The sequence below is a fragment of the Zootoca vivipara genome, chromosome 7 (assembly GCF_963506605.1).
Source record: "Zootoca vivipara chromosome 7, rZooViv1.1, whole genome shotgun sequence".
NCBI classification, from domain to species: Eukaryota; Metazoa; Chordata; class Lepidosauria; order Squamata; family Lacertidae; genus Zootoca; species Zootoca vivipara.
Window position 1 is genome coordinate 66,492,601 of NC_083282.1, and position 27,839 is coordinate 66,520,439.

General features: G+C 41.4%; 1 protein-coding gene across 9 annotated transcripts in view; it reads left to right on the forward strand.

Annotated features, from left to right (window-relative positions):
- Positions 1 to 27,824, forward strand: part of CHD6 (chromodomain helicase DNA binding protein 6) — a 104,292-nt gene extending 76,468 nt beyond the window's left edge. For 7 of the 9 annotated variants that reach the window (XM_060277235.1, XM_060277238.1, XM_060277232.1 and 4 more), the window contains 20 exons: positions 214 to 398; positions 2,881 to 2,991; positions 5,938 to 6,140; positions 6,530 to 6,729; positions 7,462 to 7,621; positions 8,739 to 8,828; positions 9,563 to 9,666; positions 10,529 to 10,658; positions 11,177 to 11,237; positions 11,586 to 11,640; positions 12,705 to 12,924; positions 13,508 to 13,716; positions 13,939 to 15,552; positions 16,227 to 16,375; positions 17,592 to 17,798; positions 18,100 to 18,546; positions 18,853 to 19,035; positions 19,120 to 19,239; positions 20,472 to 20,576; positions 21,636 to 27,824. In XM_060277235.1, coding sequence (XP_060133218.1) covers positions 214 to 398; positions 2,881 to 2,991; positions 5,938 to 6,140; positions 6,530 to 6,729; positions 7,462 to 7,621; positions 8,739 to 8,828; positions 9,563 to 9,666; positions 10,529 to 10,658; positions 11,177 to 11,237; positions 11,586 to 11,640; positions 12,705 to 12,924; positions 13,508 to 13,716; positions 13,939 to 15,552; positions 16,227 to 16,375; positions 17,592 to 17,798; positions 18,100 to 18,546; positions 18,853 to 19,035; positions 19,120 to 19,239; positions 20,472 to 20,576; positions 21,636 to 22,538 — 5,456 coding nt within the window. In that variant the 3' untranslated portion in view covers positions 22,539 to 27,824. The remainder of the gene's footprint in view (positions 1 to 213; positions 399 to 2,880; positions 2,992 to 5,937; positions 6,141 to 6,529; positions 6,730 to 7,461; positions 7,622 to 8,738; positions 8,829 to 9,562; positions 9,667 to 10,528; positions 10,659 to 11,176; positions 11,238 to 11,585; positions 11,641 to 12,704; positions 12,925 to 13,507; positions 13,717 to 13,938; positions 15,553 to 16,226; positions 16,376 to 17,591; positions 17,799 to 18,099; positions 18,547 to 18,852; positions 19,036 to 19,119; positions 19,240 to 20,471; positions 20,577 to 21,635) is intronic. The other 2 variants (XM_060277236.1, XM_060277237.1) reach the window with 2 other exon arrangements.
- Positions 27,825 to 27,839: the final 15 nt, after the last annotated feature.

Genomic DNA, 27,839 nt, shown 5'->3' on the forward strand with positions numbered 1-27,839 from the left:
GAAGGGACCCTGAGGATCATCTAGTCCAGTCCCCTGCAATGCAGGAATCTTTTGCCCAACGTGGGGCTTGAACCCATGATCCTGAGATTAGGGGGTCTGATGCTCTACTAACTGAGCTATCCCAGAACCTACTTTTTGAGGTTGCCAGAGTTTGTTTGTTTTTCCTGTTCGCTGTCCAAGGTGGGGTTCTCTTTTCTTTCTGTTTGTCTCTTTGGAAGGTGCAGCAGCTCTCAAAGATGGAGGTCGAAGATTTATTACGAAAAGGCGCTTATGGGGCTTTGATGGATGAAGAAGACGAAGGCTCCAAGTTCTGTGAGGAAGATATTGACCAAATCCTGCAACGCAGAACCCAGACCATCACTATCCAGACTGAAGGGAAAGGCTCCACATTTTCCAAGGTGGTGTATATTGTTTATTTGGGGGCAAAAACCAGTTGAGCCTGCAATAGTCCTCTTAGATTTTCAGTAGCACGCAGACATATGAGAGCATGCCTTTGGGAATAATGGGATTGTGCTCTGCTCCATTATTTTCTGCAAGCCCCTCTGATTCTCACAGGCATTTATTTTTTTGTAAAGGTTGAGCTTCTTTTCTGGTTTCATTGCATTCTTGGTTAAGGACTCTCAAACTATTAGAATGCTACCTTCTTCCTGTGACACTACAGATGTCTGCTAAAGAAATGCAGAGAAATACAGTTACGATTCAGAATTACAATTGGACAGTGGGTATGTGTAGCAAAGAAGAGGAGAAGGTGTTCAAACCTCCACTGTTGGAGGCAGTATATCACTGAAAACCGGTTGATGGGAATCACAGTTGGGCAGAGTGCTGTTGCATTGAGTCCTGCTTGCAGACTTCCCACGGGCATCCAGTTGGCCTCTGTGAGAACAGGAAGCTGAACTAGATGGGCCATTGGCCTAACTCAGCAGGCTTTTCTTATGTTCTTATGTGTTTGACGGAGCTGAATCAGTAGACTGAATAGTCGTATAAATAGTTTCTATCTAGCATTTGCCTTGTAACTCTGGTGTTGGCTCCAGGACACTGGAGCAACTGCCTCCCTCAGTTATTCCACCTTTTTAGCACAGCAGGTCCATGGGGGGTCTTGTCAGTGAACCCCCTGGTGGGGTGTGGGATGCCAAATGATACTGACATTGACACAGACCCTGTGTGACTCCAGCCATGCTCCTTGCCTTCTCTATATTAGAGAGATGTTTGTCCAAGGCACGGGTGTCAAACACAAGGCCCGGGGGCCAAATCCGGCCCGCCAGACCTCGTCATGTGGCCCGCCGAGCGCCCCAGCCAGCGGGACCCAGCAGTGGGACCTTGCTGCTTAAGCGCCGCGCCAACAAAGCGCCGACAAACAGCTGGGGCCGGGGAAATGCTTTTTGACCCTGGGTCCCTTCGCGCTCTTTTCTGGCGCTGAATCAAGGCGGCGACCCCCCCCCTTCCCTTTCTTCCTTCCTCTCTCTCGTTCTTATTCTTTCTTTCCCTCTCCTTCCTTCCTTCTTTATCTCTGTCTTCTCTCCCTCTTTCTTTTTCTTTCCTTCTTTATTCCTTCTTTCCTACTCTTCTTTCTCTCACCTCTTTCCTTCCTCTCTCCCTCCTGCTCCCTCTTTTCTTCCTTCCTTCCTTCCTTCCTTCCTTCCTTCCTTCCTTCCTTCCTTCCTTCCTTCCTTCCTTCCTTCCTTCCTTCCGTCCTTCCCAACTTTCTTCCTCTCCCTCATTCTTATTCTTTCTTTCCCTCTACTTCCTTCCTTCTTTCTCCCTTTCCGTCTTCTCTCCCTCTTTCTTTTTCTTTCCTTCTTTATTCTCTTCCTTATTTCCTACTCTTCTTTCTCTCCCCTCTTTCCTTCCTTCCTTCCTCTCTCCCTCCCACTCCCTCCTTCCTTCCTTCCTTCCTTCCTTCCTTCCTTCCTTCCTTCCCACTCCCTCCCTCTCCCTCTCCCTCTCCCTCTCCCTCTCCCTCTCCCTCTCCTCAGAAACATAGGATGCTGCTTTATACTTCTGGCCCTTAAACCCTGGAACCAGGAGAGCAGCTCCAGTGAGTCAACCTCAGCCAGTCCCTTTGGTGAAGGGTGGTGGCTCACTGGCAGAACATCTGTCCTGCATGCTGAAGGACCCCAGCACCTCCAGGTACTAGTAGCTCTGCAAAGGTCCTGCATGAAACCCTAGCGAGCCTCCACCACCCAGTGCAGTTACCAAAAATCATTTTTCAATAAATTGTACAATAATTGTACATTTGAATTTCTACTTGCCATTATTCTGACTATGTTTCTGCTTTCAGAGCTAGTTATTACTTACATTATTACAAAGAAACAGTAATAATTGAATGCAGTGACAATAATTTATGATAATAAAGAGTGGACACATAGTCCTACAGATACAACCGGCCCTTTGAGGGTGACCAAACTGCTGATGCGGCCCCCGATGAATTTGAGTTTGACACCCCTGGTCCAAGGGGTCAACTTCTTAAGAGAATCAAGTTGTAGTCTGTGCTGCATAGCAGACAATTGGCACCAAGAGAGTTTTGGGGGTGAGACACTGAGTTTGTTTCTCACCTCTGCCTATATGCTATCAACTATATGTTTGGCTGACAAGCTGGGTTTCTTGGAACCAACCTGCTAAATGCAATGCCTGGTATGTATAAATATCCAGGAAAAAACACCCATTTTGAAATCCTAATCACGTATTGTTTATCCCAGGGCCTAACATCCCCAGCATGTTGGAGAAAGCCAATTGCTGGGCATACTCTAATTTAACTACCAAATTATCTGTCTGCACCCCGGTGTGGTTTCTTTCTGTGTGGTTCTGCATAAAGGATTCATGGCTCTCCTTTGTTCTGCTGCTTTGTGAGGTATACTCTGTTAATTTTCATTTCACTCCCAGGCCAGTTTTGTTGCTTCCGGAAACAGAACTGACATTTCATTAGATGATCCCAACTTCTGGCAGAAATGGGCAAAAATAGCAGAGCTGGATACAGATGCAAAAAATGAGAAGGTAATTATTATGTTACTATTTTGGAACCAGAAATAAAATGCATGCACAAACATATATACCTACATAACTGTTTGCAGCAAGCTCTATTAAATTGTGCTTTGGGCCACTGTTGGTGTATTACGGAGGACAGGAGCTTGATGCAGATCATCTGAACATCTCTTCTGCAGGAACTTGAGTCATGCCATCCCTTTCCTGAATCTGATTCTTAGAATCCTTTCTAATACTGTACTATAAATTCATGCCGAGGTCCTTGGTCTGAGGGTTGTCCTGTGTGAGCAGTATCTTTGACCCACTCAGGTATGGCACAGTAGCACAACCTGGCCCTGGGTCAGGATATCAGATTCTAATAGCTTTATTCAGCTGATAGCTTTGACTAGCAAGTGCATATGACACAACTTGCAGATTTAAGTTATGTCTGGGTTATGTGTTGAGATAGCTATTGTAAGTTAAAACCTGTTCCTTTTGCACACTATCTAGCAATGCCTGGTATGTCGTAAGTATCAAACAAAATAGTACTTATTTATTTTAATTGTATCTAATTCATACATGGAACTGATAAGGTCTTTAGTGGCTTAACTTTAGCAATGCTGCAACATCAAGTGCTCCCCAGTCATTCACTGGGCCCAACTTTGGTTTTTCTTAACAACCTAACCTTTACTTATAGTTTATTTCAAATTAAACTTTATTCTTCTTCATCTCAGGGTTAAGAATTCTGTTTTAAGTGTATAGATTTGCATCTGCCAGCCTTCCTTCTTTTCTGCCACTTCCTTCAGTTTAGCCTGGTATTTAATCCAAAGCAAGTCCTGTTTTACTTCCAAGCAAACTTGCTTAGAATTGTGGCCTATAGTAATGCACTGACGTGTGGTGTGAAAAACATTTGCTTACTACCTATGTATGTCTACAATGCATATGTTTGCATGATTGTGCACATGTGCTGGCACAAACGCACACACACAAACAAACAAACAAACATACTTGCATAAAATTGTCTAGTGTAAGATAGAACACTGTCACTTAAAAATCCAGAGGAGAAAAGAGAACTTTTTAAATCAAGTAAACGTTACTTCTTCAAGATACATCACAAAACAAAACAAAACACAGTGATTGAAGTTAGTATTAACATTCTGAATGAAGCTGGGTACAGTTTTAAACAGCCTTTCAATTTTAAACCAGTCTCTAAATTGAGCACCAGATGCCATTTACCCTCAGCTCCCACACTTAGCAATTTAGATACTCTGTGCTGTGAAATCAAATCAACTGACATTGTAAGAATGTAAAATTCAAGCATATAATTAAAGTCTTTTTCTTTAAAACCTGATCTACTATTTTCTATCATTTCTTTTTCTTTTGCTGAGTTCCTTAACATTGCTGTTTTAAGGTGAAAAATCTGCACACGCCAATATAAACAGCAGGCATTGGAGTGAAACCTCATTACAAATAAATATTTTATAGCTCTTTAAGTTTTATTACCTTTACAACCATCATTCACCATTTTGTTTGAAAAGAGTGCTGTTTTCAGGTTTCATATAAAGTTCTGATGAATTAACCATTAACAAATTAATCCCTGTATTTTCAAAATACTGGAGGTGGATGTTCACCCCTTTTGTCTTTAAGCTCATGTTGACAGCTGTGGCTTTTGCATAGGAGCATAGAATGAAAGGAACCCATCACTTTGTACTGGGCCAGGGAGAGATGAAGACAATGGTTCAGGCTTTGGATTTTGACAGTCCAATAGCTTTGCATTGTCCTTCTCTCATACTGATGTGAGTTGTAGCAACTAAAAGTATTCCTGTTCTTGCTGTCTGTACTCTGCCAAAGGCAAGACCGTCCCCAAAAGGATACCATATCTCCCATTTTTTCCTTCCATGCTTGCCTATCAGATAGTTGCTGCTGTTAAAGCGAAAGGAACTCCTCCCTTTCCCCCACCTTTGAAAGGTATTAGGTGGCTCCAGCCATCACAGTCAGTCTTCCTAGTTGGAGGCACTGAAAACAAGAGTGTGGTTGCTGCGTTTTTTGTGGGGAGGAAGAAACACTGAAGTGTTCAGCTTCCTGGAAGAAAAACAGCATATGCGGCTGCCACCTCCTGAGCCCAGTCGGTGTACCTGCTTGCTCAGTGAAACAACTGGTTCAGTTATGGTCCAGCTATCTCTGATGCCTGCCTTATTTATTAATTTAAATTATATACCGCTCTTCATCTGAGGATCACAGGTCAGTTTACAATATAAAACCACAAAAATGCATAAACAGTAACAAACAAAAGCAATACCCCACCCCTGCAGTTTAAAAGGCCATATATTGTTTGAATAGCTGAAGGCCAGGGAGAAGCTGAATATTTTTGCCTGGTGCCTAAAGCTATGTAACGAAGGCACCAGGCGAGTCTCCCCATGGAGAGCATTTCACAAACGGAGCTACCACAGAAAAAGGCCTATTCTCGTGTTGCCACCCTCTGGACCTCTTACAGAGGAGGCACATGAAGAAGCGTCTCAGATGATGATTGCAGGGTCCGGGTTGGTTCACATGGGGGAGAGGCTTTAAAATGTAGCCTAAGGATAATGCCTTCTAATACTCCAGCTAGGGCAAAAGAAGCCACAGCAGAGGAAATACTGCTATGCAACAGACCACTGAGATATTTTCTTCTTGTTTTCCTGCCATAACACACGTGCAATAATGAACATGGGCGGAGAGAATAAAAGAGTCACTCTGAAAAATAGGAAAGTGGGGACAGGTGCACAGTCTCAGTTTTGTCTGGCCAACTCTTGAGAATAGATTTGCCAACTCATGGCCATTCCAGCTGTGATTTTTTTTAAAAAAGATGTATATCAGTGCTTACTTCTGGAAAAATCTGTAGATGTTACAGTTTCAGAAAGAAATGGTTAACTATCCCAGGCAGCTTTGGGTGCAGATTCAAGTAGTTATATCTGTTCTTCTTTTTCCTTCCCTTCACAGGAGAGCCTGGTGATTGATAGGCCCCGTGTCCGTAAACAGACCAAACACTACAATTCCTTTGAGGAGGATGAACTTATGGAGTTCTCTGAACTGGACAGTGACTCCGATGAGCGACCCACACGCTCGCGACGCCTCAATGAAAGAACACGTCGCTACCTACGGGCAGAATGTTTCCGTGTGGAGAAGAACCTGCTCATATTTGGGTGTGTCTTTTTGTTAAGCTTTTCCTGGGAGCCCAGCCCCATATTATCCTGGCCCTAGAAGGTGGGTTCCATGGTCTGAACAATCTGTGAAGTGTTCAGTGCAGAATAAGTCTCCAGTCTTTCCCAAATTTTATCAGCCATGGCATTTTCTGTGATACCTAGAGGGAAATCTGTGGGAGGAATAAATATTTCTGGGTCCAAAACCAATCATCAGGATCCCTCCTTTAGCAATACCCCGCTCATTTTCCTCTATAATTTCCCTTTCTATGAGTCTCTCTTCCTTTTCTTGAGCTTGGCCAGGCTTCATTGATAAAGTGCAGTGTGTGAAGATGCTGGAAAAGCGCCAAGTGTCCTTATTAGTATGTAAGATGCATCTTGTGTTTTTCAAGCTGGGGGCGCTGGAAAGACATATTGACCCATGGCCGGTTTAAATGGCATCTCAATGAGAAAGACATGGAAATGATCTGCCGAGCACTCCTAGTCTACTGTGTCAGACATTATAAGGGAGATGAGAAGATTAAGAGTTTTATCTGGGATTTGATCACTCCCACAAAGGATGGACAGAACCAGGCCCTACAGAACCATTCAGGTACAATAGGCTCATTTTGTTGTTGTTTTATCACCTACTTTAAGCTTTAGCTTTACCTCAATACAATGAAAGTAGGAGCTAAATAAAAACTTCTGACACGGGATCCTTTTCTAGCTTACACCAAAGCTAATAAAGCACTTGCTAATACTGTAAAGTGTAAAAGTTTCAAGTCCTTCATTTAGTGAATGAACCTTAATTTGTAATCTACAACAAAGGTACTTCTCAGATCAGAGCTGCATTAGTTGCATAGAGACATGGTGTGAAAAGATTTAAGACTGAACACAGAGCAGTTATCTATTGTGATTCTCCTGTGATTCCCTGCTGGGAACTGGCACATGCAGACAAAGCAGCAGTACTTGACCCCCTGCTCATCAGCTAACGAGCAGGGAGTTCAGTCCTGCACAGAACCGTGTAGAGAGCAGGACTGAACTCTCCAATCATCAGCTAATAATTGGACAGTTCAGTTCTGTTGGGTGCTACTTCTCCTGTGTATTTCCTGTGGGGCCATGATGGAAGCAGACCCCTATCCCTACTCCCCTGTGGCCCAACTTCAGCAGGTGGGCAGAACCACCCACTTTTCAGTCACCTGGTGTCATTGTGATGTCAGATTATGTGAGAGGTGGAGGGCCCTGTTCATCTGTCACAGTTTGTATGAGGAGATAAAAGATCTGGCCATAGATCTGCTGTTGAGCCTGCAGTGAAGCTCATGATTCTTCCCCCTGCCTATTGCAGGCTTATCAGCCCCAGTGCCAAGAGGAAGGAAAGGCAAGAAAACCAAGAACCAGATGCTGCTCCCTGAGATCAAGAATGCTGACTGGCTCACCACCTGCAATCCAGAGATTGTCTTACATGATGACAGCTACAAAAAACATCTGAAACAACATTGCAACAAGTGAGCAAATGGGGGGGGGGTGCTGACTGGGGGCTCCAGAATGCATTATCCATTGTGGGGACTTGTTTGATCTATCAGCTGCTGTGCATGTACACCATGGAGGTGCCTCAAACCTTTTTTTTGAAGAAGTCTTCTCCTGTTTTTACACCTCTGGAACCTGGAGTCAATCCCCCCCCCCCAACTTGGTGAGAACTGTCTGGAGAAATTGAAGTTGAAGTTTGGAAAACTGTGTGGAGAGGAAGCTGGGATTTCCTGCTGTGGATCCATGAAGATTAAGGATAGTTCCCCAGCTCAAGTTTTCCAGACTGTAAAATGGAAGAGTGTACAAATGGGAAAACTTCCCAGGGACATGTGCTTGCACCGCTCCTGTCCCCCCCCCCCCAGGTCTGGAGCAGGAAGCAAGCACCCACTCATTCCAATGATTTGATATGTTTAGCTTCTCTGTTTTGGTGCAAGTCATTGAGAGAAATGCATGCTCTCTGCTTGTTCAGAACATAATTGAATAAAGCCTAGTGGATTTTTGCAAAATAATAATAATAATGATTTTCTGGAAGAGGCTATGCAACTGGCAAATTTTGCTCACTTCTCTACAGTGCACAGTGGACACATGATTGGGACTGTGCTCCCCTGTGTCCCAAATGCAACCCAGCTGGCACTAGGTAGTCAGTAAGGGGATACCAAGCAAGTGTGCTTCTTCTTAACTGCCCGGTTTTAGAAAACCTGGAATTTCTGCATTATATTTCAATACGTTTCATTGGCTGCAGCATATCATCTGCCCCCTCACATACCACCTTATCTCATGTACGTTCTTTTTGTGTGCACGTATGTTGGGTAGTAACTCAAGTTATGGCACAGTAAGAGTAAAGAGTGAAGTGTAACGTAAGTCACAGGTGCTTATTCACCAGCCTGTATGCCTAGTGGCTTCTCTTCTAGCACTGGGATCTGGTCCCTGCAAGGCCAGCTTTTTTTTAAAAAAAGGCAGCAGTGACAGTTTTCACTGCCAGCAAATGCACTGGCATATCCTGGAGACCTGCAGATTGGCTTGGTAGGTTTGGACGGCATGTTGGAAATTCAAGATTTTGCCCTCTGAATCACTTGCTGCTCTTCCTTTCGGTAGGGTGCTGCTGCGTGTACGGATGCTCTACTACTTGAAAGCTGAAGTGTTGGGGGAGGCAGCCGACAAAGCCTTTGAAGGAACTCCTGCCAAGTATGTTACATTCGCCTTCTGGAATTTTGCTTTACAGTCCCCCAGTGTTGGAAACATACACAGCATGTGCTTGAGTTGCTGCATTCGAGTTGGGGTGTGGGTGTGCGCGCGCAGGTGTTTTTGCACTCTGCAGGAAATTGTAGAACCCTGCAAATGCATATTTTTACCTACTGCAGATTATATTTGAAAGAAATCTGTGGAGTCTTTGCAGGGTATTTGTGGTTCTGAAAATACAGGCAGATGAGAGCGGCAATAAGCTCAGCTGAATTAAAAGGAGATCCATGCATGGCAAAACTCTGACAGGAGGCCCAAAACCTATCCTGGAGAAAACAACAAAATTAAATATTTTAATGAACCGGTTGATCCTGACTGGTGCAGCTGTCCAGGATTTCACCCAGGTCTTTCCTAGCCTTACCTGGAAATACCAGGAACTGAACCTGGAACATTTTACAGCACTTCTCAAGTCCACTCTCCCAACATTTTATAGAGATGTTGGAACTTGCTGAAACATATGTGGTCTTAGTGAAGGACAAAACAGTTTGGAGAGATCCTTTATGGACCACTTGTTTTGATGGTGGCCCTGCTGCTGTGGAATTTCCTTCCCCATGAGTTCTATCACACCCCTTCCATGCTAGTCATAGGCCTAAAGACCATTTCATTCCCTAATTTGTATAAATGAGAGGAATGCCTGTGCAGAATGTTCTTGGGATATAATCTTTGCCTGTCCTTCACAGAGATCTGGATTTCCTCCTGCCAGACATTGACTACATAGAAATCCCTGTGGATTGGTGGAATGCTGAGGCAGATAAATCCCTCCTTATTGGAGTTTTCAAACATGGTATTACTTTTTGTATGGCCTGGAGTATTAATAGGTTGTATGTGTGCCTGTCTGGGAGAGGGGAAATAGATGGAATCTGAAAGGTTTTCTAATATATTTTTAAAATACAACTTTATTTCACAGGTTTTTTTAAAAAAATATTTCTCTCTGCATATGGAAAATAGGCAGGGATATGTGTACTCTGTCCTTAAAGAAAGATCTAAATTCTGCTCTAAGACTATCTGAATCCTGTGATCATGCTGTAATTCTATGATACTTACTTGGGAGTGGGCCCCATTGAGCTCAGTGTGACTTAATTCCTAGCAAGCATGCATAGGGTTGCTCTGTAAATCCTGCACAGGATTTTATAATGGGATTGAAATGCCTGTGTATTGTGAGTTTAGGTTACGTATTGGGTGTTTAGGCTGTATAAAAGGGGGGGGGGGAGAATAGTTCCAACCGACTCATATTAAACTATATATTTTGTAGGTTTTAATGGTTAGACTAAAAAAAAAAGAAATAATTGTGGACTGTAATGTGATATTTTAGCAATAATAAACATAAACCTCTTTCGTATTTATTTCTTTGACTTGCATACCTCTGTTTACCATAGTAAGGGGCAATAAATTATCCAGGGCACTGAATCCTTGAAATCCTGATGGGGCCCTTCTCTGGCGAACTGTCTACATACCCTTGCCTGTATTACGTAACATAACTAATTCAGCAACAACATTGCATCATATAGAATGGGCAGACAACCTATCTTACCTCCTACTGTTTCTTGCTGATTACGTGGACCTTAATGGAGATGTAGTAGTAGAGTGTTAAGGCTGGAAGCCCTCAGCTGAATATCACTGAACAAAAAACCTCTGGCTTTTGTCAGGTTACGAAAGGTACAATGCTATGCGAGCCGACCCAGCCCTATGCTTCCTTGAGAAGGTAGGCATGCCAGATGAGATGCTGCTGTCTGCAGAGCAGAGTGTCATCGATGGAGTGCAGGATGCTCCAGAAAGGTAAGCTTATGCTGGGCTGGCAGGTATTGATCTGTCATAGGAGCTGAATTGCTTAAGTGAACACTATCCAGACTACATGCTGATATTGCTGTGGGAGCTGTACACAAAGGTTGTTGGTGACGTTAGCCATTTGTAGTGATGCTGTGGATTGGCAGATGAGGATGCTTGGTCTATATGAATTACATCAAAAGGTTATGCCTTGGAGCAGTTCTCTCCGAAAGCTAAGTGTGTACCATTCATGCATACAGTCTTGAGAAAGCTTATCCATAGTGGGTGGTGCTTTTGGTGATCCCCAAGTGTTAACTCAGCAGAAGGTGGGGATGGAATGATGGTTGGACTGCCCATGACTCTGCTGTCACAACAGTCTTGGTTATGAGGCAGATGCATACCTATAGCACAGGTAATAATAGCCAGCACTGCTTGCCTCCACTTCAGTGGAATTAATGTTTGAAGAATTCTGTCAGAATGACCTTGCCTTACAAATACAGACTAACCCCCTCTTGGGTTGCTTTGTTTAGAGGGAACGTGGATAAAGAAGAAACAAGTGCAGAGAAGCTGGACGGGCTGCAGAAACAGGAGGTAGGTGTGATTTTCTAGGCAGAGATCTGCTTACTCTGCTTCCATTATCTGTTCTGATGGTATTCTGAGACTGCAGAAAACACAACACACACAAATAATACCCTTGACAGTTTCACATCCCTTAAAGTTGGGGCGGGGGGTGTTGGATCATATTGACAATATGAAGTGTTCTTCTGGTGGTTTCATAGCGCCTTTATGGATGTGTAACATACGCTGCTGTGGAGGCAATGTAAATTATTATTTTTTTACTCCATAATTCAATGTTGGCTTTGTGTATTCGGCTTTTGGCCCAGAAGCAAGTGTCTCTAAAGTAAACTCCGTTGATGTGGGCTTGTTTTCATTTCATAGGAGACTTCAGATGGTTGTGGTGAAGTAACTGAGAAGAAGGAGGACACCATGGCAGGTGAGGCTGCGCATCTAGATGTTTTAGGGAGTGTAGGGGTATTAATTTTATTGGTTAGAATAGCAACTTATGCTAACTTCCAGAGCAAATAAAAACTGTATTTCAAGAACCTATCTTGCAAAAGATCCTTCATTATGCATTTGAAAAACTCCAATAATACTTTTTTATTCCAGGTGCTTTGCAACTTAACAAGCCTTCCAAATGATAGCTACTATTTTCTTTTCTTTTTTTATTGAATTATGTTGCATACACAAACAATTAGAACAAAACTTACAGTCGTCAAACAGATTAAGTAAATAAAAAATAAAAAATTAATAAGGAAAAGTAAAATTATAATACAGAGGAAGAAAAAGAAAGGAGAAGTATGAAAGAGGAGAAAAAAGAATGTGTGTGTGTATATATATAAAAAACTAGGATAGCAGTAAATCCTTCATTGTTAGACTAATATTTTACAAACAGATTCTTAAATTAAAACACAGAGAACTAAATGCAAAGCTACATACAAAACAACAAATAAAGATTTCCGCCAATACCACAACAGTTCATTGTTCTTAGTAAAGATACTTTCTTGTATTTCAATTGGTTCCTCATCTTGGTATCAGGAGACTATTGCTTTTGCAGTGTTATTCTAGGCACAACCAGATAGCTACTATTTTCTGTTGGTTTTATTTTGAATGTTGTTACTCTGTTTTCTCTAAACACTTCAAATAATTTTTTATTATTATTATTTCACTTCAAAGGTATCTTAGAGCAAGTAAAAGTACATCTATATGTGTGTTTTTAAAAATTATATTAAACAATACCCTATGAAACATACCGGTAGAATAAAGCTACATAAAACTAAGGCACTAAAGTTGCTGAAAGATAGTCAGCAAAATAAGGTGATCTTTGAATCCCAGTGACTCAGAACCCCTGCGTATCCCAACCATGGTATTGAAGACTGATAGGCAGGTTATGTCCGTGTATATGTAGGTGGGGGTGAAGTACTTAATGATTCAGTAGGGATGTTTGAAGGACTCTGCAGTGTTTGTGTTAAATACTAATGACCTTGCTGATGTTTGAAGCCCAGGATGGCTCCGACCCAGACAAATCCAGCTGGCCTGTGTCATCCGCCCTCACAGCCAGACTGCGGCGTCTCGTCACTGTCTATCAGCGTTGCAACCGTAAAGAGCTCCCTACTAGGCCTGAGATCATTGGGCCTTGTAACCATGGTTATTGGCTGCAAGAGGAGATGTTTAGGAGAGCCAACGAGATGGACCCTATCAACAAGGAAATGCAGAAAAGGTAATATAAAACACTGGGCTGTGAACAGGCTTGATCTTATTTGAGCACTGGAAGGACTCTTTTAACATAAATGGGCAAAAACTGCTAATAATCCCCAAACATTGTAGATAGCTCAGGCTCATAGCCTGCATGCTTTAATTTCAAGCTTGCAGATGCTCCTCCCATTACTGGAATCCCATATGCTTTGATTCCAGATTGTGGCATAACGTAAGATACCAAAGATCACCCCAATAGGCAGGGAATGCTCTTGTTACACCAGGAGCCAGTAAATACAGTATTTATTTGCTATGGCAAGTCCGGCAGGTGTGAAGAGCAGGCAGTCTCTTGCCCAACTTTGAAGCTGCAGGAGTGAGGCAGATTTTTGAAGCAGTTCTACAGTGACACCTGCCACCTCTCCAGCTCCAAAACTGGGAACTGTTTGGCTGCTACATTATCATTTGTTCAATTTGTATCCCAAACATCCTCTCAGACTAGAAAAATAGATTGACCAGAACTATTAAATAATTGCGAAAAACTGAAAATTGGGAATTTTTTTAAAGCAAGTTTCATGAATGGGTGGATTTGTGTTCCCCATGCATTGCAGATGGACCAGAAGAGATCAAGCAGATTTCTATCGCACTGTCTCTTCATTTGGGGTAATGTACGATCCAGAGAAGAAGGTTTTTGACTGGACCCAGTTCCGATCCATTTCACGTTTGGAGAAGAAAACTGATGAGAGCCTCGAGAAATATTTCTATAGCTTTGTTGCAATGTGCAGGAACGTCTGCCGCTTGCCCCACTGGAAAGAAGATGGTGAGTGGGAACTATTTGGGGCTTCTAAACTTGTAATTTAGATGATGGTGGAGGACATTACACTGCTTCTTTCCTTTTCAGGTTTTTTTTAAAATTGCTTTAAACCCCCTGCTAAAAGTCTTGAGCAACAGACTTGTAGTATTTTGACCCTAGTCTATAGACATTCTATCACTCTACCCTTGATGGTTTTCTCTACCTTCCCTCCCTCTTCTATACTCGTAGGCCCAGCTGATCCTAGTATCTATGTGGAACCAATCACTGAGGAGCGTGCCGCAAGGACCCTATACCGAATCGAACTGCTACGGAAGGTCCGTGAGCAAGTGCTGAGGTGTCCGCAGCTGCACGAGCGGCTCAAGCTTTGCCGCCCAAGCCTGTACCTTCCCGTGTGGTGGGAGTGTGGTAAGCATGACCGGGATCTGCTCATCGGTACGGCTAAACATGGGCTGAACCGCACGGACTATTATATCATGAATGACCCCCAGTTGTCATTCCTGGATGCCTACAGAAACTATGCTCAGCACAAAAGGACAGGGGTCCTTGGAACAGAAAACTTGTGTTGCCACCACCAAGCAAATTCTAAGCTGTATTGCTCCCCTTCATACAATCAGGTGGAAAGAAAACATGAATCTCCGGAGACCGAAACGGAGCGCTGTCTCAAGCTAGTGGGCTCAGGCAATAGTCTCTCGCGGACAGACAACATCTCTCAGGATAGCAGCTGTGAAAATTTCATGTCGAAAGTCCGGGGTATGATTTCCATTAACTATGATGAGAGCTCTTTGCCTGACTCTCTGATGTGCATGATGTATGATGAGAAGGCGTGCAACAGCGAACATAGCTCCCTTGCCCGAGACAGTCCCAGCTGCACAGATGTCAGTAGCAATACTACCAAAATAGCAGAGGGCAAAATAGATGGGGATGAAGATCTATCTAGCTGTGATGCTGAGACCACAAGAGAGCCCTCCTACCTAGATCACTTGCAATTTGGCAGTGACCAAACGGAGGGTCCGAATGCAGCCCAGGAGCCCTCATCTAAGGAAACTAAGCCCTCCCAGAGCTTTATTGTGGAACCCTGTAATGCCCTTGAGCATATAGAGAGTCCGTACGCTAACCCAGGATCAGTACCGTTTGAAAGAGATGGCATGGAAGGGGTCCTGAGCATAGGAGTGTTTGGCCCCAGTCTCCATAACTTTGATATCAAAGACCATCCCGAGAAGAGATTCATGGGCTTGTTGCATGAAAAGGGCTTGGAAGAGAAATCGGTGCAAAGTCAGAGCCACAGTGAAGAAGAGGAGGAGGAAGAGGAGGAGGAAGAGGAAGATCATTTAGAGGCAGCTGCTGACACTGTGGAAGATTTGAGAGGTTGCTTAAAGACCCCAGATGGTGGTGAAGACAAACCCATTGTGCAAGAGGAGCAAAGGCATAGTTCATGTCTTCTCACTACTCTGGATGCAATCATGAAGGAAAGGAATAAGGAGCTGGTTGAGTCGATCTCGAGTGAGCAGGCAGCATCCAAATGTGATAGTGAGCACGGGGCTGGCGAGGACGATCAAGCTGAATTTGAGAGCCTCGAGGAGCACACCCCAGTCTTGCAAGAGATCCAGACCTGCCACCATCACCACTACCACCATTCTGCACAAAGCCAGGCGTCAGCAATTCAGATGGAGCTCCTTAAGTCACATCCTGTTTGTATGGAGGCAGACCCCTGGGGAGATGACACAGAGGAGAAAAGGGGCAGTCCTGTTCCACAGCCTCTCTGTGGGAATGAAATGAAGAAGGAAGAGGAAGAGTGTGAGAATCAAGACCTAGAGAAGAGGGATGAAAGCAGCCAAAATCAAGGTAGAGTAATGTGGGGGTTATCTTTCTGCTAGTGTACATTCCTGCATATCTTAGTAATTTTCATTTTGAGGATTGTAACTTCACACTAAGTATAATATAAAAATACAGTATTAGCATGACATCAACTGGTGACATAAATCTTTATATCTTCACAAGTGCCAGAAAACTGACTGTGGCTGCGGATTAACAAATTTCAACTCCATAGGATCTTGCTTCATGCATGTTGGCTCGGTTGGTTAGTTAAATAGTTAGTGAAAATGAGTTTTTATGTATACTATTTGAAAGTTAGCATCAAGCTAGGCCACTGAATCATAGTAGCTAAATTAGCTGAATTATTTAACTGCTTCTGTTTTCTTCTGGTATTTTGTAGCAGCACTGAATTCTCTTTTTGCAAGCTTCCAGAGACACTTAGTGTTATGTTACATATCAAACTTCTGCCCATAATTAGCAATCTTCTTCAGAATCACACATGCCATTCTGTCATTTAAATTTACCGACACTATTCTTCAAATATATGGAAGCTGCTACAGGGTGTCATACCGTAGATGTCCAGAGAACCATACAGCTTTGTTGTGTTCTTTGTTGAAGATCATCGATGCCTCAGAATGCCTTTGAAAGAAAGAGCGATTTGATGCTTTAACAAATGCTTACATGTTGTTTTCCTCTCCATCTAGATTGTTTTGAGAAGTTTTCTGAAGATGAAAGTAAGAGTTCCACATTTGTTGTTCCTGGAGAGATTGATGAACTGCAAGATGTCCGGGCACCTACCATTGCTCAGCTTCTGCAGGAGAAGACACTCTACTCTTTCTCAGAGTGGCCTAAGGTGGCTTGGTAGCTTAAGTATGCATGATTAAGGGCTTTAGGTCAATGTTCCGCAGGGACTGAGATCCACCTACCATGTTGTTTTCACACAGGTGCACCCTGGCTTGTGTCTGAACCCTTTTGAAAACATATTGAGAGAAGTAGAATAGATTATCCGGCAACATTTTGGAAGCAGCATTGAAGTATTTCTCCAAGTTGAATATTTCTCTGTTATACTTCCTGCATTATAGTATATATTTTGTCCGATATGGGTGCTAATATCAATAGCTGTCCAGTGTCTTCAATAAGCAATGTGAAAAACACCATTGTGTTTGTGATTCCAGTGGGCTATAGCCTTTTCCTTGTAAAAAAAGGCCAAGCACTTCCCTTCTGAAAAATGTCCTAGCAGTTTTGAAGTATTGAGGTTTTCTTTGAAGAAAAAAATATGTTTTTATCTCTTTTTAGTTATTGGTCTCATGTTCTGAGTGTGAGGCCTAACAGGACTTCTGCCTAAATGACAAGAGCCTCTGGCAGGCCTGTTATTTATTGGTTCCCTCCTGTACCCTTTATCTTATTTTGAAAGGGGCATCCTGGTGCTCTGCATTTGACTTCCTCCTGCAATCTAGGGTTTAGAACCCCGGTGTAGTTATTATCACTCATTGTAGAAATATTGCTGAGGCAAGTTAATAACTATCAGAATGCTACTGATGTTAAAACTGCTCCCAGTGTGTTTGTGTATATATATCCCAACAGGACATTATTGGCATCAACCTTACATTAGTAGCTTTAAATTATGATGTAGAAAAAGGAACAAATTGATGTGTGATGGAAGGGTAGACTGTAGAGGTTTATTTTCCAGCTTGTGTTGCTTATTGGTAAACGTCCAGCCATACTTTCAAATGCGATTTTTTAAAAATGCAACAGAAATAGAGAGTGTATCTGCATAATGGCTCCAGTCATTTTCTTGGCTGAAAGCTGTCAATTTAAAACTTTGTATGGTATGTACCATGGAATGAACCCTTTCTACAGGAGTGACCAAGTGTCGTGTGTCTTACATGCACAGGCCTGCTGCCTTGCTTCTGATATGCAGGATGGTTAATTTACAGGCTGGTCAAGCTATCAGCCTCTGTATCACCTGGAAAAGGAACACCTGAAGCTAGTTGCCTAGTTGTAGTTCTTGGAAGGATTAGAACTTACAGCACATGCAACCTAGTGAAGCATATCTGCTTCTTTGACAGGATCGAGTGATCATTAACCGCATAGACAACATCTGTCATGCCATCTTAAAGGGCAAGTGGCCTTCTTCCAGCCAGCCATTTGAAATACAAACTGTGATGCCGACTCCTGCATTATCCAACAGTACTGGCAATAGAAACAGCTACACTGAACCAGAGGCCTCCGAACCCAGCTTCAGCAATGGAGTGATAGCTGCACAGGTCCAGAAGGTGAGCTTGGGTAGACATCTTTGCCTGCTGCAAATCATTACTTGTATAATGTTTCAAACTCCTGTCCATAAGTAAATAAACTTATGCTCAATACTGCATCACCTTACTGTTCCTAAAATTACTGACATTATCATTCTGGCATCCTTAAAAAAAGTTGATAGTTACATTCAGGTATTTCTTTTAGAAAAGGGTGCTGATGAATTTAAAGGTTGCTTGAGAATATTAGAAAATTATGTATGCAGTCTCTATTAGGACAGATTATTGTAACTGCCTTTCTATCCACTCCTGGTTTTAAACACAGGACGGTTTCCTGGCGCCCACTTTCGTCAAGGATGAACACAAGCACAGGCAACCATATGAATTTGAGATGGAGAGAGATGCCAAGCAGAGGAGCCTTGAACAGCTAGTGGCTTCCCACCCCCACCCTTCCATTGTGTTGAACGGCTGGCGGGATGCAGCAGTGGACCTCTCAAGAGTGCCTGATGGGTCACCAGCAAGCAGCTCTCCTTTCTCCCTGAGCACAAATATACCTAAGCTAGGGACAGTGAATGCTCTGCAGGGCTCCCTTGGCATGGACTTGTCTGGTATCCTTCAGGCAGGGTTAATTCATCCTGTCACAGGACAGATCGTCAATGGGAGTCTACGGAGAGATGATGCTGCCATGAAGAGGAGACGGGGCAGGAGAAAAAATGTGGAAGGGATAGATCTCATATTTTTGAAGGAGAGAACCCTCCAGACAGGGCTGTCAGTAAGTAATAATCCCCATCCTCTTTTATTCCTCTGCACTTCAATGATTGCTTAGTGCCAAGTGCAAATGTTTTGTTTTATTCTTATTAAATAATGGTGTCAAGGCACTGGGGGTGGGGGTCTGGCCCCTGTGCAAACACACCCCTCCCCATGGAAATAGCTCACCATTCTTGCAGCCTGGGTTTAGCTAGGGTAGTTGCCATGGCTGGATCAGATATTGTGTTAATTTTGACATTTTGAAAATTCAGTATTATTTCTGCATCTCAGTAGTGTCTTTCTTTCTCACTCTTCCCATTCTATTATTCAGGAAGATCAAACCCAGACTGTACCAAGTAATCCTAACCCTGATGGGCCAGCCATTACTACCTCAAGTCCGCAGACGGTTCCAGGCACTAATGTCCAGGCAGAGAAGATTGTTCCAAATAAGAGTCTTCTGGACTGGCTGAGACAGCAGTCTGACTACACGCTTGAAATCCCTGGCTTTGGCACAGTAAGTACAAGTCTCATATTCCAGTCCTGTGCACATTTACTTGGAAGGGAGCGTCACTTATATTTTCACTAATATTCCTTTCAGAACTTTTCAGAAAAGCCTAAACAAAGGAGACAGCGCTGTAAGGACCCTAGCAAATTGGACATAAATTCTCTCACAGGGGAGGAACGCGTGCCTGTGGTCCATAAGGGTACTGGGAGGAGGGTAAGCAGAAGCCTTTACTATTCTTGTATTTTACGTGATTTGGCACAATGTCAGTTCTAAATGCATTCAAATCCTGCAAACCTGAGTTCCGTCTTCACTGGCTTATTTTGTTTTGAAGAAGAAAATGCAGTTTCTCTTAAGTCTGCTTTTCCTTGCCTCTCTTCCTACATATGAAGTGCATATGTGCCAAGAGCAACATAGGAATTACTTAAGTGTGAATGTCCCCACTTCCACATAGATCTGCTTATAGGGGGGAGGGGGGAATTAGCCTCCTCCTTTCACACCAGATTGCTACATTCGTCGCAGACAAATTGACTGGTAAGGAAGGATTGCTGCCTGCTGTAGGGCATAGCCGGTTGGAGCTGTACTTGCTTCCTTCCAGCAAATTGACTTAAACAGATGGAAGGTGCAGCTTGCTGTATCACATGGTAAACTGCAGCTTTTTCTCATGGGTACGCTCTGCTGGCTGGAAGGAAGCAATGTTCCTTGTAGTGTTTTTCCAGGCAATATGAGAAACATTGTGGGGGAGTATTTCTTTCGTAAAGGAAAACCTAAGGAGGGACACAGGGATCAGGAGTGTGGACTATACCAGCTCTTATGAAATATCATGGAGAAAACATTTGGGTGACCTCCAATGTCCAGTATGCTAATTTTATATCTCAGTCACAAGAAAATATTTCCTCACATTCACAAAAGTTCCCACTGCATCTACATAGGGGTGGACTGCATGTTATGTTTGTACAGTCGTACCTTGGTTGCCAAACGCCTTGGAACTTGTACGTTTTGGCTCCCTAACGATTGGAAACTGGAAGTGAGTGTTCTGGTTTTCGAACGATTTTCGGAAGCCGAACGTCCAGTGCAGCTTCCAATTGGCTGCAGGACACTCCTGCAGCCAATATGAAGCCACACCTTGGTGTTCAAACAGTTCCAGGAGTTGAATGGACTCCTGGAACTCATTCTGTTTGAGAACCAAGGTACGACTGTATTTGATTTACATCTCTAGGTTCCAGCAGATGCTTGTAAGGGCAATCCTTTTAGGACATTGTCACAAACTGTAAACTGTACAACATCCTCAGATTTCAGTCAGTTACTACATACCATTTTCCTTCTGGAAGCAACAAAAAAGTGGGTAACTCAGCTTTGATTTCTCTAGATGTTTCATCATATATTACTTATGCAATGTTGCTTAGTCTTTTCCGCAAAATAAGTAATCATTTTACTGTGTTTTATAGTTAGGGGGAGCCATGGCACCAGCACTGAAGGAACTGCCAAGGTGGCTTGATGCAAACATGGAGTATGCTGTTGCAGCAGACTGGTCTGACATAGTTAAGCTTTCAGTAAGTTAAAAGGTTTTCAGAGAAATATCTATCTTGTAACTCCCCTCCACCCCTTCCATATCTCTTTTCTAATTAGTTTTCTGAATAGGTAGCACAGCTGTTTGTTTTTCAGTACAATTGAAAGATAGTTAAGTGTGAGAGCATGCTGTGTACATACACCTCAGCTTACCTGTAGATGCAGAGCTGGCTTTTGAATTAAATATGCGAACAAAGTATCTTTCAAAATGTATTCTGATCCCTTGTTCTTCACTGATTTCTCTGAATTTCAGGGAAGATAACAAATCACATAATTCATGCATTTCACACTTTCCAAATCATTCAGATTTGCATCCTTTGTGTGCTCACAATTTGGTTTGAGCAGTGGCCAAAAGTACTGTACTTTCCTGTGAACTTCATCTGAGGATGGCTGGAACTGTTTCTTTGAGAAGGCCCTTCTAAAAGTACTGAAACACTTAAAAAAAATAAAATAAAAAGAGTAAGCAACTACAGTGGTACCTCGGTTTAAGTACACAATTGGTTCCAGAAGTCTGTACTTAGCCTGAAGCGTACTTAACCTGAAGCGAACTTTCCCATTGAAAGTAATGGAAAGTGGATTAATCCATTCCAGACGGGTCTGCGGAGTACTTAAACTGAAAGTACTCAAACTGAGGCGTACTTAAACCGAGGTATGACTGTATTAGCTAGCAATAATTAATTATAATTACAGCCCAGTCTTATGCATGTTTACTTGGATAGCTTGTGTTCAGTCAGGCTTACACCTTAGAAAATGTCCATATTATCACAGCCTTAAGACTGATCCTGTATCCTCTTGCCAAGGAGTAAGCCCTATTAAACTTAATAGGACTTATTTTTGGGGTAGACATGTATAGGATTGTGGTGGTGATTATTTTACCAGCAAAGCACAGAGACTTTGTTTTCGCACAAATTACAGTTTTGTTTGTCACAGAGAGAAGCACTTGGGGATTTATATTCCACTAGAGAACACATCTGAAGGCACGTGTGATTGAGCCCCTAAGGGTGTTAACATTTGGAATTCTTTTTTCTTCTTCTCCAACTCAGGGTTTTTTACCTGAAAGCAAGTTTAATCGTATTCTGACTGAGCCTGTACTCCGAGATGCTGGGCCTCGACGGAGAGGAAGGAGGCCAAGGAGTGAACTTTTTAAAGCTCCTGGCATAGTAGCAGATGCTTCTTCTGGAATGGGACCATTATTCATGAACGGACTCATTGCTGGAATGGATTTAGTAGGACTTCAGAATATGAGAAACATGCAAGGCATTCCTTTAACTGGGCTGGTTGGGTTTCCTGCTGGATTTGCAGCAATACCTGCTGGCGAGGATGTCAAAAGTGCTCTGAGTATGTTGCCGATGATGCTTCCAAGCATGGCTGCTGTACCACAAATGTTTGGTGTTGGAGGACTTCTTAATACATCAATGACAACTGCCTGTACTTCAGCTGCTCCAACTTCATTAGCAAGCACAACTAAAAGTGGTACGTCACATGCAGAAAATGATGCTGAAGACAAACAAAGTGGCCAAGGTGCAAAAACAGAAACTCTGTCTGAAGACAAATCTGGTCCTAGTTCATTTTCTGATCAGTCAGAACCCGCAATAACTACCAGTAGTCCTGTAGCTTTTAACCCGTTTCTTATTCCAGGAATGTCATCTGGACTGATCTATCCCTCAATGTTTCTTTCTCCTGGTATTGGTATGGCATTGCCAGGCTTTCAGCAAACCAGACACTCAGAGGCAACAAACCTAGAAAGTCAGAAACGGAAGAGGAAGAAAACTAAAGGGGAACTTGCAACTGCAGAACCAGAAACTCTCTCACTGTCCGACAAGGAACATGCAAACAGTCAAAACTGTACAGAACAAACACCATCTGTGTCAGAAGAGAATGAACAGGATGTACCAGCGGAGGAGGAGGAAGAAGAGGAATTCAAAGATATTAAAGATATCAATTAGAACTTTTGTTTTGTTCTGAAAAAATAATATTGTGGCTTGTAAGTTTCTCATCCCATAAATATTTGTTACAGCCCTCTGTTCCCACTTCACCTTCATAAAAAAAACCTGTGTTTCTATAAGTAATATTATCTACCTAATTCCTGGTAAGATAACTATGGTGACATGTTAATAGTTGCAGGGTCTTGCCATAGAGATAAGCAGTGTTCTATAATTGGTACGGGAGGCAGAAATTTCTTGTTCAGATGTCCAGCTGTTCATCCCTCCCTTCTCCAAAACAGTAGTAAATAAGTACTTGGTGATTGCCAAAACTGCTTGCTTGTTTGAGAGGGGAAATAATCTCAATAAGACAATGCTTCTCTAATGATGGAAACACAAACACAGGAAAAGGTAGATGTTTTTACAAAGACACTGAATTTAAAAAATCTTGTATTTTGGGGTAAAAAGCACAGTTATAGTAAGTGCTAATGTGTATTTTTTGATTTAAAGTATTTCCCTATTTTATCATGGTTACTAGATTAGTAGTATAGACAGAAGTATATAACTAATGATTGAAAATGCATATATTCATTTCTTTTTCTTTTTTAAAAAAAAGGCATTAATGGTAGATAATTTCCTCCTGTTCACACTACAAAGTTTTGGAAACAAACTGCTGTAAGTGAAAAGATTACCTGAACTTTTATATTTCTAAAACCAAATCTTGCTTTATGTTTAAGGTGGATTTCAGTTGTCCTTTTTTTGATTTTAGGCCATTTCCAGCTCCTGCTGAGAAGCTGACGCACATCTTGCATTATTATTTTTTTAATGCAGAGGCTGGAGCTTAATAACTTCCAGTTTTTTTTATTTTTCTATTAGCCGTTTCTCACAAAGGCCCTTAACAATAATTCCCCCTTCCCCAATGAAGAATAAACAACTGGTTTTAATCTTCTTATGAGGGAACAGGATTGGCTTTTATCAATTCTTCTACCCTAAAAAATGTTATTTTTTGAAATCAGAATTTTTAAAGCTGTGAGATGGGCTTTTGTTAAGGACTGTTGACAGTTTCAAAGCTTGAGTTTAGCCTCTGTTTCTAGTATTAGACTGTGAAGAAAACGTTTTTGCTCCCCCTTTCCATTCCTCTTGATCCCGTTCACTGTTCAATGGTATTTCCCAATATCTCTGCACATACATTTTGTGTAAGTGTCTCAAATGAAACCCCTTAAAAACATAAGTAGGCTTCCAAAGCTCAGTGTGTTGAAACGCCCTCCACAGGTAATCTTTACATAGCCCTCTTTATTTCCACTCCTATATCACTTTTCTTTCACTTGGGCTTGTTCTAATTTATAGCTCATGGTTCGAGACTTGAAAAAATACACACTTTGTGGTGCGATGCTTAAATGGCAGACCATTAGAGGGGCTTCGGAGTGTATGCTCGTATTCAGATTCACATTTGGTTTGTCACAATTTACTGTATTTTTTACTTATTTTTTTCTGTTACAGTTTTGCTAATTTATCAGATGGTCCAAATGTTTTGACATAACTATTTCAGTTTGCATTATTTATTTATGATGCTTTTTTCATTGTCTTTTATACATTTGGGATTATAAAGTATGTACATGTTACAATTAGCATCTCAAGAAGTCTGTTACCCATGAACTAAAATTAAGTCTGTATGTTGCAGTGAATTTATTCTGAGTTTTCTGGGTTGGAATCAATTTCAACAATTTATGATTATGCTATTGCAAGAGATTGAATGAAATAGGCCCTATTTAAATAGCACCCTGTAGCACAGATACTGTATCACTCTTGACAGATTTCTTAGAAATGCTGCTATCTGTTTAACTAACATTTTGTTCAGTTTTGCCTCCAGTGGAAGCAGAGAGGTTTTTTCAGCTGTTAAATCCAAAATCAATATAATTTATTTATGTAAAAAAAAAAATCACTTGATATATTTTTGAACCTTTTACGTACTAACTTTTTATTTAGTAGAAAACATGTACTTGCCCTAAATCCTTAAAATACAAATGCTATAAAACTTCATATATCTTGAAAGCCTTACTGTGAATGGATGCAGGTCTCTCTATCTGGAGTCTATTTGTAATATATAAAAAGATTATTTGCCAGAGCTACACTCGTAAGGAACAGGGTTGAGACTAAATTTTTATTTAGTTTGTCAGCATGTGCTATATACCTTGTTCTTTCTTATTTAATGTGTGTGTGTCTGAGTGTGTAGGTTTCTCTTTGACTTTTAATGTGTGACTCTTTTGCAGTGATGGAGCTACTCTGGCTTATTTACAATGAAAGGCATCAATGGCTACTCCCCCCCCCAATAACCATCTTAAGAGAACAAATGCAGATTTCCCACTTATTTCATGAACACTCACATAAACATAGATGCTTCATCAAATGTGCTATTAAAATAAACTGTCTGTGCTTGTAAAAAATGATAAATAGATTTAAAAGTCAGATTTTTAATTTTTTAATTTAGTGCCTATATCATGCGTTTTTAAAAATATTGGCAGAGCCTTGCGAAAGTTGTATATACTTTTTTCTAGGAAATCTATTTCTGATTGTTTTGCTTGACTTGGAACTAAACATGACTTGCCTTTTTCTCAGCATGAGCACTGTTTTGGCCTGTAGATTATCTTTCTTTCATATTACTTCCCATACGACCCAAGAAGCCCCACTGTATAAACTATGCATTACTTTTATGACTGGGTAGATTTGATTTAATTGCACAATACAATACTTACATACTTTTCAGCAAACTAAACCACAATACTATTTTAAGCCATCCTTCTATCAGTGCTTTGAAATATTCTTTAACATTAACATTCCATATTGTTTTGGTACCCAGCTGGATGGAGGTTTCCAAGCTACACAACTAGAGATATTTCCAGCTCAAGGACCAGAAGACGCTAAGAGAGTTTCCTCATTTAAAATAATCCAGTAATACGGTACATGTACATCCCACGGTGAATTTGCACAGCACATCTAATTAGCAAAAATAAAGTATGCATTGGTGGTTTCACCTGTTTAGATCCTGAGAATTTCAATTCAAAAACAGTCATGGTGAAGGGTGTCAGTAACTGTTTCCAATGTAACACTTCTAAAACTCTCTAAGACACTATCGTGCTCTTAGGAATATTTTATAGTGATGTCTTTATTTCTTAAATCTACCAGTATTCCTTAAGAAACAGAAACAATGTATTTCAGAGTGAAACAAACTGTAGGAGGTTTGGATTATTGCATCATGCAACAGATTGGCCAAGATATAAGGACCTCAAATGCTGAGCCTTTGGATATAGGACAGCCACAATATAAAAACAATTAAATGTTTTGTTATGCAGTGTTTGACTTGAGCAGAAATCTCATTTTCATCCCATAAATGTTTATATGTTGTTTGTTATCCAGAATCTCTTATAATAATATAATTCACCAACCAGCCTCAATGTTGTATGGGTATGGATTGTGTCTTGATAGATTCCCCTTCTGTTTGGGAGGCCAGAGAATGCTGTTATTTGTGCAGCAGGCAGGCCTGAAATGGCTTACCAAACTACAGAAGCTGAAGCCCATTATTTTATGCCTTGAACTAGATTTAGTGTCAACTAAGAAACCACCTGATTACTGAATGATTTACTTGAATGGAGAACTATAAAGGAGGTCTGACTACCTTCTGAACATCTTTTCCTGCCATCACAACAGAATGATAATTTATCAGAGATATGTCAACATTTACTTCCCATCTCAGTTCAACAATTACCAGTACCTCCTTTTTCAAATGTGTTAAAAGCACTGCTATTCCTGATAAGTTTTTAAATCCTGAAACCACCCCACTTGTCGCTTTCCCCCAATACAGCCCTAGTTCATAGCATCCAAGATATAGAATTTTCTGGTCAACCGATGAGCCAAATGTCCCATCTCTCAAGTATATTTAAAGGCGATAACAGAAGAAAAAATAGTTTCCTTCCAAACTGCAGAAAGAAAGTATGTTGAGGAGCCCCCAGGCCAATCAGCTAATGACTCATTTCAGAAGACTGATAACTGGGTTCTAAGTGTGCTGTCTCAATGGGTTGTTTTTAAAGCTGTTGATTAAAGTATTTTTGATCATTTTTTTAAAAAATGATTAAGTGGTTGGTAAAATTAAATCTACATGTAATCAAGTGTACATTTTTGAGATATTGAAGGACAACCTATGGTCAAAGAAACCAAAGCTACCAATTGTTGGAAAGAGAGGCTATTAATTTTTTGTTGTTCCTTTTCATTTTATTTAATTTTTCATATTTCCTCACCAAAATTAGAATACTTCAGCAATGTGTACCTTTAATTGTCAGAGCCTACTGGATTAAAATTTGTCTCCATTAGTTAGAATCAACCCACAACAACTGAGCAATTTACTCATTTGTTGATTAATCAAATTAAGTTGATACATGTTCACAGCGCTAGTAATTTTATCTACCTGACTAGGGTAACACTACAACCTTTTGCCCCCCAAACCTAAAATGGTGGTACTCTGAGTGGCTTCAGTTGGCATAGTCCATTGAACTTGCATGGTTCCAGATCATGCAATAACTTAACATGGCTCACAAATTGGTTGCACACTATTTTCCAAGAATTTCTTCTGGGTAGTTTGAGGGAGTGATTTTGAACACTAATCATACATGCAATCTGCCTACCTTGGTGACACTGGCTCCATAGCACTGCCCCAGTCTGAGAAGTATCTTGGACTGAGATAGTGGGTGGTCTCCTTTGTCTTGAGCCAATGGCTTACTTTTCAGTGTAGGTTCTCCCTAATCTAGATGAGAACTGGAAAAAATGCAAGCATAAATTGAAACCAACAACCTGGTGTGTGTGCATGCGCCTTGTTTGTCTTATTTCTTACCTCAGGTTTGTAAATTAAAATGCTTGATTTGTTTAATCAGCCAGAGTTTTTCCTCTCTCATTTGTAAACAGTCTTTGAGAACAAGGACCAAACATTGCTTATAAAGCATTTTTATAGCCATGATAGTGCCATTTAAAAAGAAAGAAAGAAAAGTCCAAAAAGTTAGGGCAGAGTTAGGGAAGTAGTATACTGTACTGTATACAGGAACAATTCTACTATAGCAAAGTATACTTAGCCAGCCTTATAAAAAAGAACAAAACCCTAGAGGGGTGGGATGACCATCTTGGGTAATAAATAGCAGCCCTTCCTTGTCTCTGTTTATTACTTTTTATGACGTGAAAGGTGTGGCTCGAGCTCGCCTCGGCCAGAACTGACCTCCCCCAACATCGAAAATTCCTTCCAGAGACCAACTAAGTTTGTCATTGGTATGAGCTTTCGTGTGC